Here is a 23,948-nt window from a genome sequence, read left to right as displayed (position 1 = left end):
AAAATAAAGCAGGTATCCAAAGTAAAAACAGGACGCAGGAGAGAAACTAAACTCAAAAACCACAGAGATTCAGTTAGAAGCTACAGACGTACTGAAACTGAACACACAGAGACTTTTAAAAACACCTTTCTCTCTGGTCTCCGGCAGACAGAGGTGAGGAGAGTCTTGCAACACACATGATTTGTTTAAGGGGGAGAAGCGGGGTGGTCGGGGATTGGCTGTGGTCGGCGAGACACCACATATCGGCACAAAAACAGTATTGTGTAATTTTTTATCTTGCTTGAAAATATATTCATATATTTTTTAAAAAATCGATATACCGCTCACCCTGACTGGATCTCAAGTAAGTTGACTGAGTGCAGACAACACAACATCAGTGGAAAAGCAAAGAGTACATGCACTAAATTTGTGTATGGATTTATCACTCCCTGCCCTCCACCTGTATTTTGCATGTCATCATAGTCATGTGATTGCAAGCTAGCTTTAACATGGAGACTTCTTGTTCCCTCGTTCAGGTACTACACACTCACAAGGGAAGGAAATGACGATTACATATGTGGTTGGAAGGCTGTCCTTCATCGACACACCCAAGATTTTTGACGAAGGAGCAAATGTGGAAGGAAAAGTAAGTGTAATGGAGTTCAGTTCTTTGGTGTGATTCTATGCACGGTGCGTTAGGTTGTACTGAACATTCTCACTGATAAATGTTTGTTTCCAACAGGTGAAAGCAGTTCATTACAATAATACACCTGTTCCTGACATGGCCGTGTACCTGCTTGAAGGTGAAAGGTGGTCAGCACGTCGCATAGAGAATCTCACAACTAACAGCGATGGTATCGCCACTTTCTCATTTAATACAGCTAACCTTAAACGGGACATCAAATTACATGTGAGTAAGAAGCAACCCTACTCCTACTTATCCAACATTTGTCAGTCACAGCAAAATGCTTTCATGAAGATTCTGATGCAGTCCTGAAGCTCAAACCTAAAACATGCTGTTCACTATGTTTATATCTGAACATTTCTACTGGCTGTAAAAACTGAAGCTCTCTAATACCTCAGCCATCATGAGTTTATTTATAGTGTTTCTTTTCTACTATCTAGGTTAGCAACACACCGACACTGAGCTACGCTGGTTATAGAACGCCGTACTATGAGAGTGGAGAACACACGGTGTCTATGACCCAACTTCCTTCTGATGATACTAAAACAGTCAGCTACCTGGAGGTGAAGAAGAGGGATAAAGCACTGCCCTGTGACGAAGAACAAGACATCTCCATCCATTACACCATAGTTGGAGAGGCTCAAGGCTCTGCGAATGTGATGTATCTGGTGAGTGGTGGGTGAACTATTTCTCGACGATGGACAGGAAGTTGTTTTTGAGATGACTGTTACGTCAGATTATTGATTGATTTATTGATTGATTAAAGAACCATATTTATGCCACTTAGCAAATTACCTGGTGAGACTGGAGACACCAAAACCATGGTACATTCTGCTACATGGTAATATTTTAGCATGGACTATGTTGAGTAGTAGTATGCAAAGTAGCGTTAACCCTGGTTGACTGTGTACACTATACTGCAAAGGAAATCTAAATTAATGTGTGTTTCCTTACACTATGTATTCTCTGAATATTAAGAGGTGAGCACATTGAGATAAATACTGGACAAAATATCCACTCTGGTGCGTTTAAAGTTTAGCGTCACCCTTACAGCGAATTTTTAAACATTAATGGTATTATTCAACTTTTAAAACCAGCAATTCAGTGTAGCTTCAGCTTTTCAATATCCAGCACTCACACAAAAAGTTTCTGAAGAAAATTGTATTCTCTAGTTCTACACATTGTTATTTCTTGTCAAAACCTGGCAGCTACGTTGCCCACAAAGCAGCTCAACCACTGACATTGGACCCTGTGGTGTGTTATGTTTGTAGTAGCTAATTTAGCCCCAAAGTACAGAGGTCTTTTTTCTCCACGCTCACAGTTTTTTTCATGTTTAGATTTGTAGCCCCAACCAGTGTTGACCACCCCTCCCACCCGCCCTATAGGAACTTTCCAGCTCCTGATATTATGTCGTTACTGGCAACCTTTCAAACTGAGCTGTCCAGTGGTGTATCATACCGTGCCGTCTGGTCAGGATATTAACTGATGCCGCCCGTCCACACATCGTACTGCCATGACACGTGCTGACCGGGGTACTGCGTTAAAAACTGACACCACCTGTCAGTGTGTCTTACCGCTATAAAAGCTGGCTTTGAAGACTTCCGAATGAGAAGGGGCTGAATTAAATCATCAAGTATCTCATTAAATATGCCGCTTACTATATGATACCTTCGTAAGCACACAGTTGGTTTGCAAAACCCAGAGTTAGCAGTCCCAGTTGGTAACCAGCTTTGTGAGACCAGGGGCCGGTTGCCCAAAGCACATTAGGTTAACAATCAGTTGAACAAAATATCCTTAAGTCTTCTCCTTAAGGTTTCCTTAAGTTTTTCTTCTTATCTTGGTCTCATACTTAAGGAATTGCTTAACCTTTGTTAAACCGTTGCAGAGAGGACCTTAGCAACCAAAGTAAGGGAAAAAACACAAGGTACCTCTGACATCATCTTAATGGTAACATGTCTGATTTTATTGAGACAAATAAGGAAAATGACGGCATCCCGAAAAGAGTGTTCCACGACTAGGAGGACCTGATGGACACCCTTAATGACAAGTGATTTATTTTGCACTATAAATTTGTCTAGAGGTCAATCTATGATTTGTCTCAACATCTGGAGCTGGATCACTCAACTTTCTGAAGCTGCGCTCCTCGAGCCTCTTTACAATTAATGACTGCTCTGCAGTTTTATGCAACGGCATCTTTCCAATCGGTTATTGGCGAGGAATTTTATTTACACATGTCAACGGTGTGCCGCGTCATTCACCAGGTTTCAAACACCCTAAGTGCCTTTATGTCTTTCCTTGATTAAGGAAACCTTTTAAGTGATTCTTTGCAACATCACACTAAAGTAATTTCTTCAGCTAAGGAAAAACTAAACATTAAGTGTCATATGAGGAGCAAACTTACAGTGCTTTGTGCAGCCGGCCCCAGTTTTTCTTGCTCACCAGTGTTTGCTTTGGTAAAGCCAGATACCTCAAACAGAGGAAAGGGAAAATTAAACTTTCATCTTGAGACAGGCCTCAGACCTGTTTAAAAGCACTTGTATTGTAGCTAAGTGTGACAAATATCCACACACCAGAGCAGCACACAGCTTTGTACTCTGCTGTTAAAGGAAAAGAGATTTTAGTGTTACATTACTCATTCTTCGTGTGTTCAATTTCCCCAGGTCTTGTCCAGAGGATCCATTGTCATGTTCGGAGATCAGAAGGTTGAAGTTCAGGACAAATTAGGTGAAGAACAACATATTTTAATTACCATGGCCAAATAAGTCTGTTGTATTGATCTATGGAGTCATGTGACTGATGGCTGTCTTATTAATAGTTGATCTGACCTGTTGTTTCAGTGAATGAGGGTGACATGTCCTTTAAGCTGAAAGTGTCTCCAGACATGACACCAGATGTCCAGGTTGTGGCTTATGCCATCCTCCCCAGCGAGACTGTGATCGCCAACAGCGCTGATTTCTCCACTGAGAAATGCTTTAGTCACAAGGTCAGTGTGAGGAGGAGACGTGTGGCAACAACTGTTGCTGGCACATTTAGGTGTAGAATCAAAGATTGCAGTAGTTGTGTTACAAACCATCAATGTGTAGCTTTATATCAAAAAATCATCAGACGTTCATCAAACTGGCCGCAGTTCTTATGACATAAACAGTATTTTGTTGTCTTCCTGCACCGTGTTGTTGGTAGGTATGCTTGTTTTGTTTCCTCTTTGGCTACAAAATAAAAGTGTCCCCCAGTTTTTCTGTGTATATTTTGCAGCATGTGCTCCCAGTTTAGAAGTCCAATCAGTCATGTATCTTTGCATTGAAATTGAAATTCAGCCAGCACAAACACCAGCAACCATTCAGGCTTTTGTCATATGGAAGTGTGCATATTTTGATCTAAAGTACGTTGGAAAAAAACAATCAGAATAGGCTCTGTGCATATTTTTCTAAACAATTCTTTTACATTTATGGACCCATTTAGATGTAACATATATATATGTTTTTTTTTTACATATAAACATATTGTTAATAATTATGTATAACATTTTGTTTTACATGATTTTCTGTCTCAAACTTGAGGTCTGTAAAACTGCGACCAGCACCCCGTAGCCAATTATTGTCAAACGGATTGTAATTCAAATGTAGAATAAGTGTAGTGTCAATTTTTGGCATCTAGACTCTGACCTTGTTATTCCCCAAAAGGAAACACCAACCTTAGCAGAACAGGGAGCTGGGATTGACAATAATAACATGACCCCCAAAACACGATAGAAACAGTGCTTGGGACAGCCATTATAAAGAATTTATCAGACATCTGCTGGACTAATTACCATGTGGCCATTCCACTGGTAGGAAAATGTTGTATGGTGAAATAGCCATCTTTGAGCCGAGTGTGAGGCTATTCCCCTGCTAGGTGCTTCAGGCCACCAACATAGGGGAGTCAGCTCAATGAAAAAGTCAGTGGTTTAACTAACAAGGCCTTCTGATTAAAAATCAATCTGGGAGACTTTTTCAGGTAAAACACACATCAGGTTGAAAAGATCAAAGGTTTTCATACCACTAAAGTCCAGATGCTGATGATGTGTCTTTCCTGTGTGTGTCAGGTGTCCCTGGAGTTTTCTCCATCCTCAGCTGTCCCAGGAGAGGAGACCACCCTGCACTTGACGGCCCAGCCAGACTCTCTGTGTGGTGTGAGCGCTGTTGACCAGAGTGTCCTCATCAAGGAGCCTGGGAAGACTCTGAACGCAGACAAGGTGACTGCTGGAATCAACCGGAAAAAGATGCATCGATCATTAACACTCACTCTGCATAGCATTTTGCATTATTTACCCTTTGCTAAGTCTGTTAGCTATGACATGGGTCCCACAACAACCTTGCTGTGTTCATAGACTCTCATGTAATTGTTCTATGCCCAGTTCAGACCAGATTCACGAGGAGACAAGTTGAAACAGGCAACTACTTGCAATGTGCTGTTCTGCAGCATTCTGAAAACCTGCTGGTTCACACCAATGCAACTAGATGAGACAGTGTATCATCTCTATGCAACACCTCTCTGTACTTCTGTTCTGATTTCCATCTTTTCAGGCTTATTTTGTGGCTGAATATAATTTGTAGCTTCTTAAAATCTGAATGAGGATAGTGATAGTGAGATACTGGCTACAGCTGCATTTATAGTAGTGATGCAAAAGCATCAGCAGCGACCCACCTCCCGACACCGGCACAGTGAGAATGGAAGCAGAGGGCTCTGCGGGGACGGAGCACCTGCTGCAGCAAGCCAACACGCCGTCTGCAGTCATTTTGACTTGACCAGCAGACTTCACTACAAGCTGATTGGCTTTAGAAACACGTTCTAAAACCAGCTGCTGGGGATTTGACCAGCTGACTTGCAGGTGACACCATCAGCCAGTTTGAGTCGAGCTCAGACCGGACAGTCCACACCGCTGCAACTCTTCTCTGAAACATTCTAAAACAATTTCGTCTCGTTGTGAATATTTGGTCTGAACTGGACTTTAGATTTCCCTCATTTTCATGCTTTAACAGTTATATAACATGTGTCACATATGGCAGGTGTATCCCTTTGTAAGAGTCTGCCTTATAGGTGAAGGCACTGCTTTTACAAACATACTTGACATCCATGTTTCAAGATAAAAGAGAACGTCTTAAATCCCAAGAGTTCCCCAACTGTCAGTTCATCACGGAGCAACAAACATCAATCAGTTTATCATTTTGTACCACACCTTTCTTTTCAGATATTTGGCTTGTTGCCCGTCAACAAAGTTTCCTATATTCCATATCAAGTTCAAGATCCTGTAGAGTGCATGCATGTGAGACCCAGAAGATACGTCCTACCATACCCTGAAAATGAGAGAGACGATGCTTATACAGTTCTCCAGGTAAAATATAAAGAATAATACTGATATGTTTTGTTCTACATTTAATGAGCTTTTCAGTGACGCCTGTATGTTGTTGGATTATCTAGAATGTGGGGCTGAAGATGGCGACGAACTTGGTTATCCGCGTGCCTACATGTCTCAAGTACAGGGGAAGAGAATACCACCAGGGCCACCACTATGGTGACTTTTTTTTATTTTTGCTCTATCAAGTGGCACACACTGAATATTTACCAGCATAAAAACATGTCACCGTGTCATTGCTTTTCTCTGCTTCTGATGGAATATTATCTGCTTTCTTTTCAGGTTATGCTATTGAATATGATGCTGCTCCTGGAGTAGCCAGAATGAGGACACCTGTGTTGATGTCAGGGTCAAGCGGTCCTGGTGCAGGAGGTGGTGGACGCTACCAAATTGAAGATACACCAATAGAGACGGTCCGCACTTTCTTCCCCGAGACCTGGATATGGGACTTGGTGGAAGTTGGGTGGGTTTTTGCAACAAAGGGTTTTAATGGTCATAAAATTGGGAAACAAATTGTTTATGTGTATCTCAGTGCATTTTAGACCCAAAGACCATGCGCACCAGCAACATGTTGTCATCCCAGTTTGCCACATGTCACCGCATTATCTGTGGCCTTTCACATCTCTATATTCTGCGCTAGGTATCATCCTGCGTCTGCAACCAACGCCCAAACGTCAGCAAAAGCATGTTGTTAGGTTTAGAAAAAAAGCATCATGGTTTGGCTCTACATTCATACGGGAAGCAAACAGAGGGCTCCCTGGTGAAAGTCCAGGGTTTGTTACACCCATCCAACCTCCGTTCCGCATACCCCATAGGGACCTCCCAGCTTCTTATATTATGTCGTTACTGGCAACGTTTCAACCTGACGCTGTTTAGCGGCATGTTAGATCGCTGTGTCAGTTGGCATATGACCACATTATGAACTGACACAGCCCTTTCACATATAATTCTGCCATGACAGGTGCCGTCCAGCCAACCAGCAGTGTATTATAACACCGTGGTATGTTATGTCTGTTACATCGTTACCGGCAGCATTTCAAATTTGTTTCTATGAACTGATGCTGCCCGTCCACGTGTCTTCTCTGGCGAACTGGCAGCGTACTGTAACACCACAGAAGCTTATGTCTGACCATGTTATAAAGTGACGCTGCCTGGAGGTGCATCATATTGCTGTAAAAGGCAGCTTTTGGCATCAGGTGTCTGACACCAACATCATTGACAAAGCAGCGGTATTTGACAACTTGGGGATGAGAACGGGCTGGCATTAGAGTCCATGTCTCCAACTTCCTGCTCTCTCTCCCCACACATGACTAGCATGAAGATAATTTACTGACCCTCTAGACTTTCTTATTTTTGTGTAGCCTAATGGTTCAAAAATTCACTTTATGACTTTATAAAATGCTAAGGAAAATATGTTTTATATATTACAGTTCTTTCCTGTATAATGGTTGTGCATGTTTGTTCTTTGTCAGTATGTTTTCCAAGTTCACAGAATGTGTCTCTGTGTATCTGCTGATCCAGAGAGTCTGGAGCGAAGGATGTGTCCCTCACTGTCCCGGACACCATTACCACCTGGGAGACGGAGGCTTTCTGTCTGTCCCCTCTGGGTTTTGGCTTGGCTCCTCGTAAAGAGATCACCGTCTTCCAGCCTTTCTTCCTCGAGCTCAGTCTGCCTTACTCCATCATCCGAGGGGAGAACTTTGAACTGAAGGCAACCACCTTCAACTACCTGTCCAACTGCATCATGGTAATGAATGATTTCACATGACCTAATGCTAACACGCTCATAGTGACACTGCTAGCAAACTCATTCCCCCTTTTCCACCAAAATTTGTACGTGCACACAGGTTTTTTAAACGCTATATACCCCTTTCCTACTGCCAGTAGACCAGAGCTGTGTACATTGCTCTGCAGCAGACGAGTGTACCTCTGTGTGTGTGTTTGGGTTTTGTTTGACATCAGGCACAGGCTGCAAAACAGGTTAGTAAACAGTAGAAAGCAGCATGGAGGCCTGTGAAAACTTGTGGTTACTTCTGTTTCTTTCAAACTCTGTGCCTACTAATTTGGATCAATGTTTAAGCGCTACTTGGGTGGAGACAGACAGTATTTTTTCATGGCACGTCATTGATTCTCGCTGATAAAGGGGCCAAAATTAGCAAATTCACCCGGATGTTATGTTTCCATAAAAGCCGATCAGAACCGGAGCTGATGAATCGCTACTGCAGAGTCATTTGACCTGTGTGTGGATGCAGATTGTAACCTTTACATTAAAAGCCAGATGAGGCGTCAGTGGCTTAGTGGATAGAGCAGGTGCCCCATGTATGAAGGCTTCGTCCTTGCTGCGGCGCCCCGGGTTCAATTCCAGCCTGCAGCCCTTTGCTGCGTGTCACTCCCTCTCTCTCTCCCTCTTTCACGCTTAACTGTCCTATCGATTAAAGGCAGAAACACCCACAAAATCATCAAAAAAAGAAGGAAGAAAAAGACAGATTTTTTTTTTTGCAGTGGAAAAGGGGCTTTACTTTAGTGTATAATATTCGCTAGTTAGCACTAAACACAAGCACAGCTGCATTTGCCACACCAGTTTTAAAATACACTGTTGTCTCTCTTGAACAGGTCAGTGTGACTCCCACCCTCTCCTTGGATTACAACCTTACCCCCCTCTCTGACGAGTACACATCCTGTTTGTGCGGCGGTGAGCGCAAGACCCTCAGCTGGACCATGGCCCCGTCAGTCTTAGGTGAGAGTCAAGAAATAAAATGTTACTTCCTTACTTACTTATGTACTCTAACAAGTTAGCTAGGGTGGCACCACTCCTATAAATACTAAATCAGTTTACACTGTTATTGTTGATCTCTTTCAGGGGCTGTGAATGTGTCAGTGACTGCTGAGGCTGTGGCATCCCACACTTCATGTGACAATGAGATTGTGAGCGTGCCAGAAAGAGGTCGCATTGACGTGGTCACGCGACCCCTCATAATAAAGGTTGGTACTTTAAAAACAGGATGACAAAGAAAACATTTAACTGTTAACCAGATGGAAACACATTATTTCTCTCCCTCTCAGGCTGAAGGAATTGAGAAGACAAAGACCTACAACTGGCTGCTCTGTCCAAGAGGTCAGTGTGGTTTACACCAGGCGTGGCCCATCAAACATGGGACAAGACGGACAGTATAAGTTCAGAGAAGTCCAGTAGATTGCATGTCGAAAATGTAATAGAGAGATTTACCACTTTCAGGTAGTTTTGTGATGATGGTAATTGAGCAAAGTTCAGCGCAGGTGTTTCAGATCCATTTAATGTCTTAACTTAAATATATTTTATCAACCTAATGGAAGAACCTCCTGTTTTGTGGTATGATCTACTGATCGCATTGATCTATTTTAAGTGTGACCTGTTTCAATTCATGAGTCTTTCACCATCTGTTAAATCTAAACGACATCAGAGCTGAGTGTTTGTTCCCTGTCTGTACACAGGAGAGACCTTGACAGAGGATGCAGACATTCAACTCCCTGGCGACGTGATTGATGGATCTGCCCGTGCTACGATATCAGTCCTGGGTAAACTAATGAATTCATTTTTGTACAGTGATATTCGTGTTTTATTTTAATACAGTTGTTGTCAAACCTTTTTAAATCATCATGCCTCAGTGTTAAACTGAGATTTAAGGTGAGCAAAGAGAAAATCTCCCCCTTCAGCAGATGAATGTGGAAACAGCCCACCAAGGTTTTTATGCTTCCACACAGGCGACAGCCATAGACGGGGGAGATGCATGTGAAGCATCCATGTTGTCACAGACATGGATGCAAACTTTTAGAGAAACTTGACTGGTTTGAAGAGGCATACAACTGTGAGTTAGTAATATTAGTTCATGTTGTATTTATTAGAACTAAAACACAGTTGGATTTGGTATACTGGAGAACATTTTAAAGCTACTTTGAGCATTTTGAATATTAACAAATTAGAATTAAAGTGAATTACTGAATAAAAATGAAAAGTAGAAATAAGTGCTTTTATAACATTCAGCATATTAAATTTGATTCTGGCGGGATAACAAAATATTTTTGGGTGGTGTAACAACACAACAAGATACACTTTGATTATCTGCGTCTTTCAAGCCAGTTTAGAATTTAAAGTCTCTTTGTGCAGGTGACATTTTGGGCCGAGCCATGAAGAACCTGGATGGGCTGCTGAAGATGCCGTATGGATGTGGGGAGCAGAACATGGCGCTCCTGGCCCCCAACATCTACATCCTCCAGTACCTGAGAAACACACAGCAGCTGACCCCAGCCATCAAGGAAAAGGCCACCAACTTCATGACCAGTGGTGAGCCTCTGTTGGTTTTATATTGTAGCTATAAAACAAATTCATTTACATTTAAGACCTTCAAATATGCCAAATTTACGGTGCTGTTTGCACAAAGTATAGGCAGCATGCGTAATCACTTGACAGTGCTCGTCATTCAACTGAACGCTTCGCTAAGTCCTGCCCCTTTGTGATGGCCCAACAAGCTGTCAGACTAATCATGGAGCCCACACTGTAACTAACTGCACTCCCTGAAGATAAATTATCATATTTTTGGAAAAATGAAAGAGTGATTCCAGAGAGAAGCAGACAGAGGGGTCTACAGTCTGTGTTTGAAGGATATATCCAGGATGTCAAACTGACTCAGCAGCAACAACAGGTTAAAAAGACAAAGATAGTTAGAAGCTAAAGCCGAACTATAGACTACAGATTACACTGGTTCCTGTACAGCAGGGTCGGTCCTTGTTTCACTGTTATAATCATTAAAGAGCAAAAGCAGCATGCCAAAAAAGCAAACATTTTGGTTTTGGAACAGGGAAGAAACGTATATCTTTTTCCAACCTCTCCAGGTAACGAGTATCATTAATACACGACGTGCCCCAGGCACAACATTTAGCTCCAAATAATAATCATAAATAATAATACATTTTATTTGTAACGCACTTTTCATAACAAACAAATCTCAAAGTGCTACAGAAGGCAGTGCAGATATCCACAAAACCAGCCTGAAAATGAAGGAAATTTGAAACGAAACAGCTGTGTTGTTGTCGGACCCTGGTCTGAGCCAGCCTGATGCTACGTTATGATTGGCCAGACGGCGTTTAAGGGGCAGGACTTAGCGAAGGGTCAGTCAAAGACTACAGATTAGGAGCACCCTGGTGGCCCAAGGGCGCTAACAGGGTCCCTGCCATAACCCCAAAGCCCCCGCGGCAACCTTTGTTACATGTTATTCCCCCTTTTTTCCCTGTCATCTCTCTGCTGTCAGCTGTCCAGGAGGGGCAGATTCCCCAAAATGTTGGGGTTTCTTTACGTTAGTACATCCACACTTACGGAGACATCATAAACAAATTCACCTCACATCGTGAACTTGTCAAAACTCCTATCAAATCTGACAGTGTGTGTATCGTTGATGCCATAATGAGCGTGTTTCTATTGTTGCACAGGCTACCAGAGGCAGCTGAACTACAAACATGACAGCGGTGCTTACAGCACATTTGGATCAGGACCAGGCAACACTTGGTGAGAACATTACTGATCAATCATCCGCAAAGAATAATTAATAATGTACATGGTATGCAACATTCACCATGTCATACCATAACAAATCCTTATACCTACAGAGTACATGATGAGACTGCAATTTGGAGCGCACTGCTGCAAATATCAGCATGTTATGGAAAATGTGATGTTATGATTCATAACTCTTTTAATACCACCAATGTGCTACGTCAACACTAGCATGTTCAAGTATTTCTAATGAATGCATGAATCAGTGTGTCATGTTTAGTATATTGTGGTGATTAGTGTGAGACAATACACAGATCGAGTGCGTCGTCTCGTCTTATTCTGTCATTTAATGTCTAACTTTATTTTAATATCCTCAGGCTGACTGCATTTGTGGTGAGAACGTTTGCCAAAGCTCAGTCTTTCATCTACATCGACCCAGCAAAAATTGGAGAGTCTATGAACTGGCTGAAAATGAGACAACGTAAAAATGGCTGCTTCGAACGGTCAGGAAATCTGTTTAACAACAGGATGAAGGTAAGTTAACTCTGAATGAAACTGACTGATTATAACTCAAACTCAGTGTTAGACGTGTTAACTGACATGTTGCTGTAGCAGTAGTTAAACGCAAGTGCACCATCAGGACTTTCATTCAGGCCCCTGGGTGCTGGAGGTAGAGTGGTGATAATGTCTGTACGATGCTTCCTCTCTACAGGGTGGTGTGTCTGATGAAGTGACTCTCAGTGCCTACATCACTGCTGCCTTCTTGGAGATGAATACGTCCACAGATGTGAGTCGTCTCTTTGCAGTAAAAATATCTTGTGCTTTTTAAACTCTAAATTGCTGGATGGAAAGAAATTTCTTTATAACTCTAAAGCCCAGTTCAGACCAAAGATTCACAGCAGGTGACGTGCTTCTGAGTTGCAGATGACACCATCAGCCGGCTTGAGTCGAGCTCAGACCAACCAGTTCACACCGCTGCAACTTTTACTGCAACGTTCTAAGATGGTTTCATCTCGTCACAAATCTTTGGTCTGAACTGGGTTTTACAGAGACAAGAGAGAGACAACAAAAAGGCCCAACCAAACCTCCGACAGCATGTGGACAGAATCTGTGCGTTCCAATCATGGATTTATAATAATACCTAGATACCAGAAGCCAAGATGGCACCTTTTCATTCCACTGAGTATGCACAATAGCGTTTCTCTTGCTGGTCCTGCCCACGAGAATATTTATTATAGTTTGTTCTTTTAATCTGCTCTAGGAACTTGAGATGATGAAGAGCCTGTCTTGTCTCAGGGAGTCTATCGGTGACCTCAACAACACCTACACTACAGCTCTGCTGGCGTACGTCTTCACCCTGGCAGGAGACATGGAGACCCGTGCTTACCTACTGAAGCACCTAGACACTGTTGCAATACAAGAAGGTGAGTCGTCCTCCTGAAGGAAATCATTCTGGCTTCATTACTGTGATTGTAGCTCACCTTGTGGCTGGTTGTCTGTTTTTAGGAGGTTTCCTCTACTGGTCTCAGACAGCAACAGAAACATCAGCCTCTCTGTCTGTGGAGATCAGCTCCTATGTGCTGCTGGCCAAACTCAGTGCCTCTCCTTCTACTGAAGAGCTGGGATACGCCTCCCGTATCGTCAGATGGTTGACGGGTCAGCAGAACTATTACGGAGGTTTCTCTTCCACACAGGTACAGCTAAAACAGCATTCAGCTGAACTTTGAGATACATCTACATCAGTGGCGGCTGCTGGTCTTTCAAACAGGGGAACTCACTTTAAGTTTACATCGTAAAATGTGTCATATCGTAGCGAGGCAGTAACTTATAAAAGGAACATTTAATTGAAGCCGTTTTTCAACCACACTCATGCCATAGAACCACAGCAACACACACCTCAAAGATCTTCAGATGGGTTTAAACACCTGAACTGTACAAACGCTGAAAATGAGCTGTATCTCTTATGGAAATAAGGAACTCCGGACGGCACTCTGTCAGAAGACTCCACTCGCAAATATCCGCATGGGACTGAGCTCGAAATGCGACGATGCCGGTGTGTATTTCCAAAGCGCTGTCAATCACAAAGGGGTTCAGCCTTTTAGACAATTCCTCCAATCATCATGCATACACCGAGCGTCCTCTCCCGCCTACCGCTCCATTAGGTCCCAGGGAAGCTGAGCCTCCCTGGAAGTGACGATTTTGTTGCATTTATCCAATGAGCGTCTCACTTTGCTGCATGAAAAAAACCTGCTCAGTTCTGTCTCATAGGAATGCTTGGAGGCTCCACGTCCACCGTGCTGACACGAGAATGTATGACAGGGAGGTCATGTTTGAAAACTGGTGATAAACAGCTGACTTTTGAACATCATAGTCATGATGTGAAACGCATCCTAGCGCACGTTTAATGCAATGTAAATTCTTATTTTAGTGTAAATTCAATAGTGCATATTTGACCATTTCTTCTATGAAAGTTCAGCCTCCCTTTTTGTCTCAGAGCAGTCGCCCCTGATGTATATATGTTTATAGATTTTCACGTAGTGATGACTGGGGGTGTAAATCATTAGTTTCATCACAATACAATATTATAAAGATTATGTGGACAACAGTATGATATTTGCAGATATTACAAAGTCTGCCACGATACGATTTCGATTCAATATGAGGATATGAGACGATATGAGTCAAGATCATTTGCCCATGTTTCACAGTCTGTTACAGAAAGAGCTGCCACTCCTTTCTTTTTGCTTTTGACCATAAAAGATCAGAACAACACATAAATAATTGTTACTGGTTAAGTGCAGTAAACTTCACTTTATACTGACTTCAGTAATACACATGGGATCAGTTAGCCTTCAGGCTTTCTGTCAGAAAGGATGTCCTTTTGAAAAAGCCCTTTCTGCCCTTGTCTCCTCCACTGAAAGACAACAGGACGTTTCTCTGAAGGTGCTGGAGCATTGTTTAAGAAATTGTGAGAAGATGTCTCACTTGCAGTAGCAAATATCAAGAGTTTAATTTTCTGTATGTGGCAGTACCTGGGTACACTCCCAAAATATAAGCTCCAGATCAAGGGTTAACTTTAGACAGAAAATTTAAACAAATTGCATTCCCCCCAAAACTCACTTGTTTGAACACAGTCCCAGAGACACTGGACTAGAGTCCCCTCTCCTGCCTACACCTGATGTATCTGGATTATTGCGACCAAATGTATGTAGTTTTACTAGGGTAATGTGAGTGGGCCTAGGCATCAGCCCACTGTAACAACTTGTGTCTGGGGAGCCTTTTCCAATCTCACTTTGGGCTGCGCCAGTTCAGACCATGCCATGCCAGTTTGCACTCCCGTTATCAGTTTAGATTCACTGAGCAATGTCGAGCTGCGCCAGAGATGGACCTTCTCTAGAGTAGGTGCAAAAGCCCGGCCACCCACCCTCAAGCAGGTAGTACTGACGACTCGCCGACTTCTCCCCCCAAAACAAGTCGTGTGTGTTGTGAGACTCTCCTCACCTCTGTTTGCAGGAGACCAGAGAGAAAGGCGTATTTAAAAGTCTCTGTGTGTTCAGCTCTCAGTTCGTCTGTAGCTTCTAACTGAATCTCTGTGGTTTGGAGTTTGCCACACTGGGCTGATGGCCCAAACCAAACCAAACCAAACCAGGCCAGTCCATGACTGTCAAAAAGGGGTCATAAGTAAGAGAAATCTTGCATTGTGGTTTTCTCCAGAGCAGAAATACTTTGAGTTACATGTGCAGAATTTTCTTCTGGGACAAACGTTTTGAACACACAAAGTTAAATGAAATGTCTGCGGCACTTAAAGTATTCTCTGTGTTGTGTGTGTGTGTGTGTGTGTGATCTAGGACACCGTGGTGGCTCTTCAGGCTCTGGCTCTCTACTCCACTCTGGTGTTCAGTGCAGAGGGTTCAAGCACAGTGACAGTCCAGTCTCCCAGTGGCCAGCTAGCATTCAGTGTGAATCAGAACAACAAGCTGCTCTACCAGGAGGAGGTGCTGAAGGACGCCACAGGGAAGTACAGCCTGGCGGTGGAGGGCACTGCATGTGCTTCAATGCAGGTTAGTTTCTCTTAGCTAGACGTACATCACAACAATGGTAATGTTACTAATGTTAGCAGCCTGGTAGTGACACAGGAAGTTTGGAAGTGTAATACCTCCACCTGTACTACGCTTTGTTTAATCCAATGTTGTTTTGTTCTAAATAAAGTGGGGAAATCTGACTATTTAAATTATACATATGTATTTTCAGAAATGACACATAAAACAAACAGAATTAGTGTGTGTGTGTGTGTGTGTGTGTGTGTGTGTGTGTGTGTGTGTGTGTGTAAGTGTGCATGAGTCTGCTCTTTGTTCGGCTCCCATGTTTTTCACGTGATAAAACAAACGTGGTGGGTTAGAACAAAACATGCAAACATGTATGATGCAAGGTTAGAAAACAGGATGCTTAGTTTTCATTAATGAAGCTGTGTCTGGGAAATTTGTCTTTTCATTTTGTCTCGTAGTGAATTTTTGCAACGCATAGAACAAAAAAAAAAAAGCAGATTAAAGACTGCATCAGTAAAAAAAGGACTCAGCGTGCAGAGACGTTAACTCAGCCAAGGTTTGATGCATGCAACCCAAAACTAGCACGAAAAAACAGAACCGCTTTAAAAACAGTGTGGTAGCTCTCACAGGTTAAATCATGATGCATCATAAATATGAATAAATTTGAGCTAAAGGAAATTCTCAAGATTCTTGTTCACTTCTTATGAATACTGAACTTTCCTCGTGTACCTCTTCCTCAGATTTCTGTTCACTACAACGTCCCAACTCCTACTAAAGTCTCAGCCTTCAGTGTCAAGGTCAAATCAGAGGCCGACTGCAAAAGCAGCAGACCCAAACTCACTCTGAAGCTCAGGTCCCTGTAAGTAATCAATTGCTAACATTTCTGGCAAACAATCCTCTGCATCCACCAGCTTGAAAGTCAGGAGTTAGAACTCAGCTCAAATATATTTAAATGGTAAATCTAGTCCGTCCAAATCCCCAGAGTAACATCACATTTTAATGGCTGCATCACAGATATACTGGAAAAGAGACCACGACCAACATGGTGATCCTGGATATCAAAATGCTGTCTGGATTTCTCCCAGACCAAGAGTCTCTGAAGAGAGTGAGTTATTACAGTAACTTTCACCTTTAGTAGACAGGAAATAGTTTTCATATGTTGTTGAAGAACCACCCAGCTGATTATTGACTCCTCTCAGCTCAAAGGTGCCCTGCTGGTGGACCGTGTTGAGCAATCGGACGATCATGTTCTGGTGTACATAGAGGCGGTGAGGAATAATACACAGTAAAGGAACAATACATGATGCTCTCCAGATTTGTTACTGATCATGTGGTCTGTTTGTCCTCCAACAGTTAACAAAGGACATACCCATCAACCACAGCTTAGATCTCATACAGCAGGTCCCAGTGAAGAACCTGAAGCCAGCCGTGGTCAAGATCTACGACTACTACCAGCCAAGTACATCAGTCCTCTTTAAACCTCCTTTACAAAGTCATCAGAATAGTAATCTTGAGGAGTACATGCGTTAATTTTGACTCTTTTTCTTCTTTCTTTCCTCTCAGGTGACCACGATGATACAGAATACACTTACCCTTGTGTTGAAGGTAACAGTCTGTAATCACACACAGAAGCACTAAGACGTTATTTACACAAACCTTTAAATGGCCAAAAACATTTCATTGCAACCACAAGAATTATGATGTCTTAAAGCTTCTGTGTGTCAGATTTAGGGGGCTATATTGGCAGGAATATAACACACCAATCAGCCAAAACATTAAAACCACTGATGGGTAGAGTAAATAACATTGATCATCTTACAATGCAATGTTCTGCTGGGAAACTTGACACGCAGCACCCACCCAAGCACCACTGCGGACCAAGCAACCCCCCTCATGGCAACAACACTCCCCAATGGCAGTAGCCCCCCCAGCCGGACAATGTGTCATGCCACACCGCAAAAACTGCTCAGGAATGGCCCATGGAACGTAACAAAGAGCTCAAGGCATCGACCTCCAAATTCCCCAGTTCCTAATTCTACTGAGCATCTGTGGGACCTGCCAATACCCCAGACGTACCGTCCATCCACGTTGGGGCCTCTACGGATTGGACATAGCTCTGACATGTCAAGGTATGGACAACAGGAAGTCTTGAGATGCCCTGTGGTGTCTGGCACCAGGGTCTTTGAGATCCTTTGAGTCCTGTGGGTTGTGAGATGACGTACCAGCATGTCCCAAGGATGCTCGATCAGATTTGGATCTGGGGAATTTTCTTAGAAATTTGTCACCAGGAGCAACTCTTTGTACCAGGAGACTTTGTGAATATGGCCCCTGGTCGGTTTGTTTTGGAGAGGAGGAGACCTCTGAGGATAATTTGACTTTTAGTTATAACCTCCTGAACATCTGGATCTTATCTTATCAGAGAAAAAAGTGAGCACACATTAGCATGTGCTGGACTAGCTGCCTGCAGAGACATGCCAAACTGTGTCAGAAATACATGGATTTGTAACATGTGTTATTCAGTGTTTTTACCCGTTTAAATGGCCATGTCTGTTTGTTTTGGAGAGGAAGAGACCTCTGCGGGTAATTCAGCTCCTGGTTGTTACGCCCCAGTCTGTGGAGTTAGATTTGTGTCTTTATTACATGCAAGAAAATAAATTATATGAGAGAAAAAAAATGTTTGAGAGAAGAAGTTTTCACACTGATAGCAAAAAATAATATTTGAGACTAAAAGAAGTTTTGAGAGAAAGTATTTTGTCAAAGAATATAAAAAAATAATCTGAGATTTAAAAAATGATTTCCGAGAAAAAAAAAACTCAACAAACTTTTTTTTACTCTTAAATATTATTTTTTTGCTATCAGTGTGAAAACATTTTCTCTCTCTCTCAAAAAAAATGTTTCTCTCGAAACAGTTTTCTTCTCTCTGTGTCATCATCTTACCCAAACATTGGAGTCTCCGCTCCCAAATAACGCAGCACATCTATGCCGGTGAATCGACCATGGTGGATGAATGATTCAGTTGAATTCGACTCCCAAGACGATCCTCACCCAGCTGTCAATTTGATTGAGACTGGCCAATAGGAACGTAGCCCCGCCCATGACGTTATTCTTGCAGCGAAAGCAAAATCCTGACATGAGAGCAAAAACTTAGGTTTTGAGAGAGAGAAGAAAAATGTTTTGAGAGAATTTGAGAGAAAATGTTTTCACACTGATAGAAAAAAAATAATATTTGAGAGTAAAAAAAAGTTTTTGAGAGTTTTGTTTTTTTTCTCGGAAATTATTTTTTAAATCTCAGATTATTTTTTTATATTCTTTGACAAAATACTTTCTCTCAAAACTTTTTTTAGTCTCAAATATTATTTTTTGCTATTAATGTGAAAACTTTTTCTCTCAAATATTTTTTTTCTCTCATATCATTTATTTTCTCGCATGTAATAAAGACACAAATCTAACTCCATACAGTCTAGGGAGGCTAGAGCGTAACAGAGAGCATGTATAAGTGAACAACAGTGAGCAATTTTTTTGCTAATACAATGAATCTGAAAGTTGACCTTGGAAAAATGGTTTTCTGCTAAACGCAGGTGATACAAGAAACTCAGGCACAGTATGAACCATTGAATTCAGGGTGAACACGGCCAAAATAACAAACACAAGCCCACCTATCTGACGATGAAAACTCCAGCTGACTGTAACACCGGTAAAAACCTCCTGAACCATGAACACTGAAGCAATTCTAACCAGGAGATTCAGCAGGTTGCAATCTGCACGTCATCACAAGATGTCACCAAATCCCCCTAAATCTGACACGACACCTTTAAATGTGGCAGAATCATAAGTATTTGCAACATTTGGAAATCAGTCAAAAAGGTTATTATATATAATATAATAATATATATTGTATATTATAAGGTGCCAAATGTATAACTCAAAACCAAATCAAGTCTTTACTGTGAATGGTTTTTGAAATATTTGTATTTTTATTTTTACAGGTTGAAGAGTGAAGTGTGGTCAGTCCTCCGGCCGTCACTGATTCCAGTATAATTTAATAAAGAACACAGATACATTTTATGTACCCTAACACCATGTTTGTTTGTGTAAACACACACAAGGAGTTAACACATATTAGCTTGTTCTTCCCCTCACAGCTGTGTCTGGAGTCAAATTCATGCTGAACAGACAATAAAATAAAGAGATGTGAATGTTCCACCTGAAACTGGTCTTGTGTTGAACTTCTTCCACGGTTTCATCTTTCTGCTGTTTAACTGTCATAACATGAACCAGAAGTCGTGCAGGTCGGCTCAGTGAGGGGACACGTTCAACAAAGCAACAAGTGTTTTTGTGGCGGAGTCGTTCATTAAAGCAGGTTTAGAAAACATAACTCGGACTGTTGAGTGAGCATCAGTACAAATGAAATAAATTTAATTCTATAATTGTACCTTAGTATCTTCTGTTTAATATATGTAAGCTGTATGTGTTCACACCAGGCGTCAGTGAATAACAAAGTCAATGTTAAGGCACAATTGCAAAGGTCAAAGGTGAGAGAACTCCCATCACTCAATCACACCTTACATACAGCGCAACATTCCTGCCTTAAATGGGCAGTGTAAAAGCGGCATGTCAAACACTGCAAATGTTGCCTTAAGTTCAGTTTTTTTAACGTACTCAAGGCAAATATTGAGTACGTTGTTGCAGGCACATCAGATATCACGAGATTCCCATAGGAAAGAATGGACTTATGATTGCCTCGTCTCTGTACGTAAGCGGAAACGACGCCTACATGACAGTCGTGAGAGTCACAAGGTGTGAGGTGGCCTTAAACTACCCACAGTGCGTATTAGGACGACATTGTAAAACTTGATTTCTAGTTGTATGTTGTAAGATGCACCCCCTCAAAACTGTTCCTACTGGACCTTAAGCGTAAGGGTTTGAAAACTGACCATGAACTGCAGCGTCCCTGCTTCACATCCGTCTGAGGAGTGACTGAAACAGGTGTCATAGACTGCCTGCTTTATTAAGTGATGACATAGATGGCCTCCTTCACTCTTTCAAATCAGCTGTTTTCTCTCTCCAGTATTTGGACATTGCTGTCCTCAGTCTCTTGTCCCCGTCCTTGAGGACAGCAGTGCACAAATATTGGACAAACGTGGGCGTGTTGGACTGTGTGTTGTAACAGATCAGCCACATCACCCACTTTTGCCTTAGTCAGGATGATCACTGCTGACATGGCAAAATCAAACATCCAGCACCAACACATTCTCACTCTGTCCTCGTCACATATCGACGTTTGGTCATGGACTCTCCACGTGGAGATATAACGTCCCAAGGTACCCTGGGTGTGTTGGTTGTTGACGTTCTGGGACGCCGTGTCAACTTCAGCCTGTTACATGCATTGTCTGTTTTCAAAATACACTTCTGTTTTCACGGGAAATGTACAGTTTGCATACAGTCTCTTTCAAAATAAAAGCACTACACCAGTACAACACCACAAATTGATGTTTTTTCCCCTTCAACAACAAACACATGGTTGGGTTTAGGAAAAAGGAACAGGGTTTGGCTTTATAATCACACAGGAAGTGAACACTGGCCTCTAGGGTAAAGGTCAATGATCCAACACATTCTGTCTTTAACGCTGTAGCTGCAACATTAAGAAACAACTGACATGTAACAGCTTTAATTAGAGGTGCTGTTTATTATGTGATATTAGTGCAGATACAGAGCTGAGCTTGTGTCACAGATTTCATCATTTCTATAGACGAACTGTGGAGTGCCCAGGGGTGCCAACACCTACTCACCTCAGGCACAACACGGCAGTACTCACAGCAAAATGGTGCCATCTACACTCGGGTCCCGGTGCTTTTACTCACATGCATTAAGTGTAGGGACCTCACCATAGGGGCTTTACCTCCCAACAAGGTGGCACTACATATATATATATATGAATGTTACATTGGATGTCACAAAAAGTACACTTTGTAGACTGATTTATTTTATGTGATGAGGAAATATATTTTATTCCACCGAGGGTGATACAAAACCACCAGGGGGCGCCAGAGTCCCAGCTGAGAGCCTGAGAGTGGCCCTGTGTGAGCAGGGTCGGGCTGAGTGTGAGAGAAACTCTACCACAGTCCTTTTAAAAGCCTGAGTGCATGGCAGTGTTCAGAGGGAGTGTGTGGAAACATTATAGTGACAAAACCTGGTTTTAGATTTTGAATTGCTCCACACTCTCTGTTTAGTTTTCTCTGTAAAAAGCCTTCCTGTAAAAGTATGTTTGAAGATTGTTTTAAACGAAGCCAAAGAGTTCCTCAGGAAGGAGTTCCGCAGCTGCGGGGCTCGAACGGGAAAACACCCGGTTTCCTTTTGTAACAAGGCAGGCTATAGAAATGGTTAGGAGGGTCTTACCTGAGGAGGGCAGGCAGGCCTTTAAACTAGGTTCATAGGGTGTTAGTAAATCTACAATGTGTGTAGGAGCCATGTAAACTATACTGGTAGAGTCTCCCAAGGCAAAGTGGTCCCAGAGGAGGGGCCAGACTAAAAGCGGTTCAAGAAGACTACCAGGGAACGAGTATCTCACCCGGTATGGGGACACCGATCTTGGGGGGAGCTCGCCAGTGAGTGCCTGGTGGCCGGGCCTTGGGCCATGGGGCCCGGTCAGGCTCAGCCCGAATGAATAACATGAAGCCTCCACCCTGTAGGCCGACCACGTGCAGGGACTGGCATCGGGGTCGGGTGTATCGTGTGCCGGGCGGCAGGCAGGGGTGACTACTCAGGCATGCTGATCCACCAGCATCTCGGACTGGCTCTGGGGACTAAAGGTACTTCCTCAAGCAAAGGAGCTGAAGTATCTCGGGGTCTTGTTCATGAGTGAGGGCGTGAGATGGATTGCCGGTTTGGTGCGGTGTCAGCAGTGATGTGGGCGCTGTGCCGGACCATTATGGTGAAGAGGGAGCTGAGCCTGAAGGTGAAGCTTTTCAATTTACTGGTCCATCTATGTCCCAAACCTCACCTGTGGTCATGAGCTCTGGGTAGTGACCGAAAGAATGAGGTCGCAGATACAAGCAGCTGAAATGAGTTTCCTCTGTGGGGTGGCTGGGCTCAGCCTTAGAGATAGGGGGAGGAGCTCAGACATCCGGGGGGAGCTCGGAGTAGAGCCGCTGCTCAGTTGAGGTGGTCCAACATCTGATCAGGATCCTTCTGGGCGCCTCCTGTTAGAGGTGTTCTGGGCACGTCCCACTGGTAGGAGGCCCCGGGGCAGACCCAGAACACACTGGAGGGATTATATATCTCATCTGGCCTGGGAACACCTTTGGGTCCTCCAGGAGGAGCTGGAAAGTGTTGCTGGGGAGAGGGACGTCTGGGGTGCTTTGCTCGACCTGCTGCCCCGTGACCTGGCCTCGGATAAGTGGATGAAAATGGATGGATGGACTTAACAGGTGGCCAGTGTAGCATTGCAAGGTGGGAGTGATGTGGTCTTATCTCTTGGAATTAGTTAAAAGCCTGACAGCTGAGTTTTGAACCAGCTGGAGACAGGAAATGGTCTTTTGATTGAGCCCTGAATACAAAGAGTTAGAGTAATCCAGACGTGATGAGATGAAAGCATGGATGACTTTTTCAAGGTCCGCTTGAGATAAAAAATGTTTTCCTTTTGCAGTGTTTCTAATTTGATGAAAGTGCGATTGCACAGCTTTGGTTATTTCTATGTCGAAACAGAGCTCAGAGTTACAGATGGCACCCAAATGAAGGGCAGAAGGCTTCACATAGGAGGACAGGTTCCTAAGGTTCTTCTTTAAGTCAGAGGTCAGGTTTGGGGGTACAAAAAAAGGACCTCAGATTTGGACTCACAAGCCATAACATGAGAGAGACTGTCAGAGTCACAACCAGTCAGCGGAACATAAAGTTGCGTGTCGTCCACATAGCTGTGGAAAAGAATATTATACCCACAGATGGTCTGACCCAGTGGAAGTATAGAAAACAGAAGGGGACCCAGACCTGACCTGTGAGGAACACCACAAGAGAGGGGGCTGGGGATGAGAAGTATTTTCTGATTAGGGTTCCTGGTGGCTCAGTGCTGTCCCATATACAACAAAAATTTTGTTGTTGTCTTGCCTGTATTAGAGAGGGCAGTCTGAGGGTGAAGGGGGGAGAGAGAAAGGGGATGACATGCAGCAAAGGGCTGCAGGCTGAAATCAAACCTGCAGCCACTGTGTCAAGGACATTGCCTTTGTATATGGGACACCACCGAGCCACCAGGAACCCTAATCAGAAAATACTTCTCATCCCCAGCCCCCTTCTCTTGTGGTGTTCCTCACAGGTCAGGTCTGGGTC

At 43.0% G+C, this 23,948-nt stretch overlaps 2 protein-coding genes across 3 annotated transcripts in view; one reads left to right on the top strand and one right to left on the bottom strand.

The window, feature by feature from the left end:
• The window catches only part of LOC126403988 (alpha-2-macroglobulin-like), a 28,283-nt gene extending 8,444 nt beyond the window's left edge, over window positions 1-19,839 (top strand). Inside the window, exons 10-36 of the mRNA XM_050066914.1 lie at window positions 516-625; window positions 722-889; window positions 1,105-1,332; window positions 3,325-3,388; window positions 3,502-3,647; window positions 4,746-4,895; window positions 5,892-6,035; window positions 6,122-6,215; window positions 6,339-6,519; window positions 7,578-7,803; window positions 8,670-8,793; window positions 8,917-9,038; window positions 9,120-9,171; window positions 9,528-9,611; window positions 10,201-10,377; window positions 11,520-11,595; window positions 11,961-12,117; window positions 12,296-12,370; window positions 12,845-13,007; window positions 13,090-13,277; window positions 15,432-15,644; window positions 16,370-16,488; window positions 16,644-16,734; window positions 16,829-16,897; window positions 16,983-17,088; window positions 17,193-17,234; window positions 19,616-19,839. Of these exons, the coding sequence (XP_049922871.1) occupies window positions 516-625; window positions 722-889; window positions 1,105-1,332; window positions 3,325-3,388; window positions 3,502-3,647; window positions 4,746-4,895; window positions 5,892-6,035; window positions 6,122-6,215; window positions 6,339-6,519; window positions 7,578-7,803; window positions 8,670-8,793; window positions 8,917-9,038; window positions 9,120-9,171; window positions 9,528-9,611; window positions 10,201-10,377; window positions 11,520-11,595; window positions 11,961-12,117; window positions 12,296-12,370; window positions 12,845-13,007; window positions 13,090-13,277; window positions 15,432-15,644; window positions 16,370-16,488; window positions 16,644-16,734; window positions 16,829-16,897; window positions 16,983-17,088; window positions 17,193-17,234; window positions 19,616-19,620 (3,374 nt within the window). The 3' untranslated portion in view covers window positions 19,621-19,839. The remainder of the gene's footprint in view (window positions 1-515; window positions 626-721; window positions 890-1,104; window positions 1,333-3,324; window positions 3,389-3,501; window positions 3,648-4,745; window positions 4,896-5,891; window positions 6,036-6,121; window positions 6,216-6,338; window positions 6,520-7,577; window positions 7,804-8,669; window positions 8,794-8,916; window positions 9,039-9,119; window positions 9,172-9,527; window positions 9,612-10,200; window positions 10,378-11,519; window positions 11,596-11,960; window positions 12,118-12,295; window positions 12,371-12,844; window positions 13,008-13,089; window positions 13,278-15,431; window positions 15,645-16,369; window positions 16,489-16,643; window positions 16,735-16,828; window positions 16,898-16,982; window positions 17,089-17,192; window positions 17,235-19,615) is intronic.
• The window catches only part of LOC126403996 (gem-associated protein 4-like), a 173,259-nt gene that overhangs the window by 27,947 nt on the left and 121,364 nt on the right, over window positions 1-23,948 (bottom strand). The gene's annotated exons all lie outside the window — the stretch shown is intronic.

The sequence above is a fragment of the Epinephelus moara genome, chromosome 2 (assembly GCF_006386435.1).
Source record: "Epinephelus moara isolate mb chromosome 2, YSFRI_EMoa_1.0, whole genome shotgun sequence".
Classification (NCBI taxonomy): Eukaryota; Metazoa; Chordata; class Actinopteri; order Perciformes; family Serranidae; genus Epinephelus; species Epinephelus moara.
Note: the sequence above shows the minus strand (reverse complement) of the source record. Positions and strands in the feature narration are given on the sequence as shown.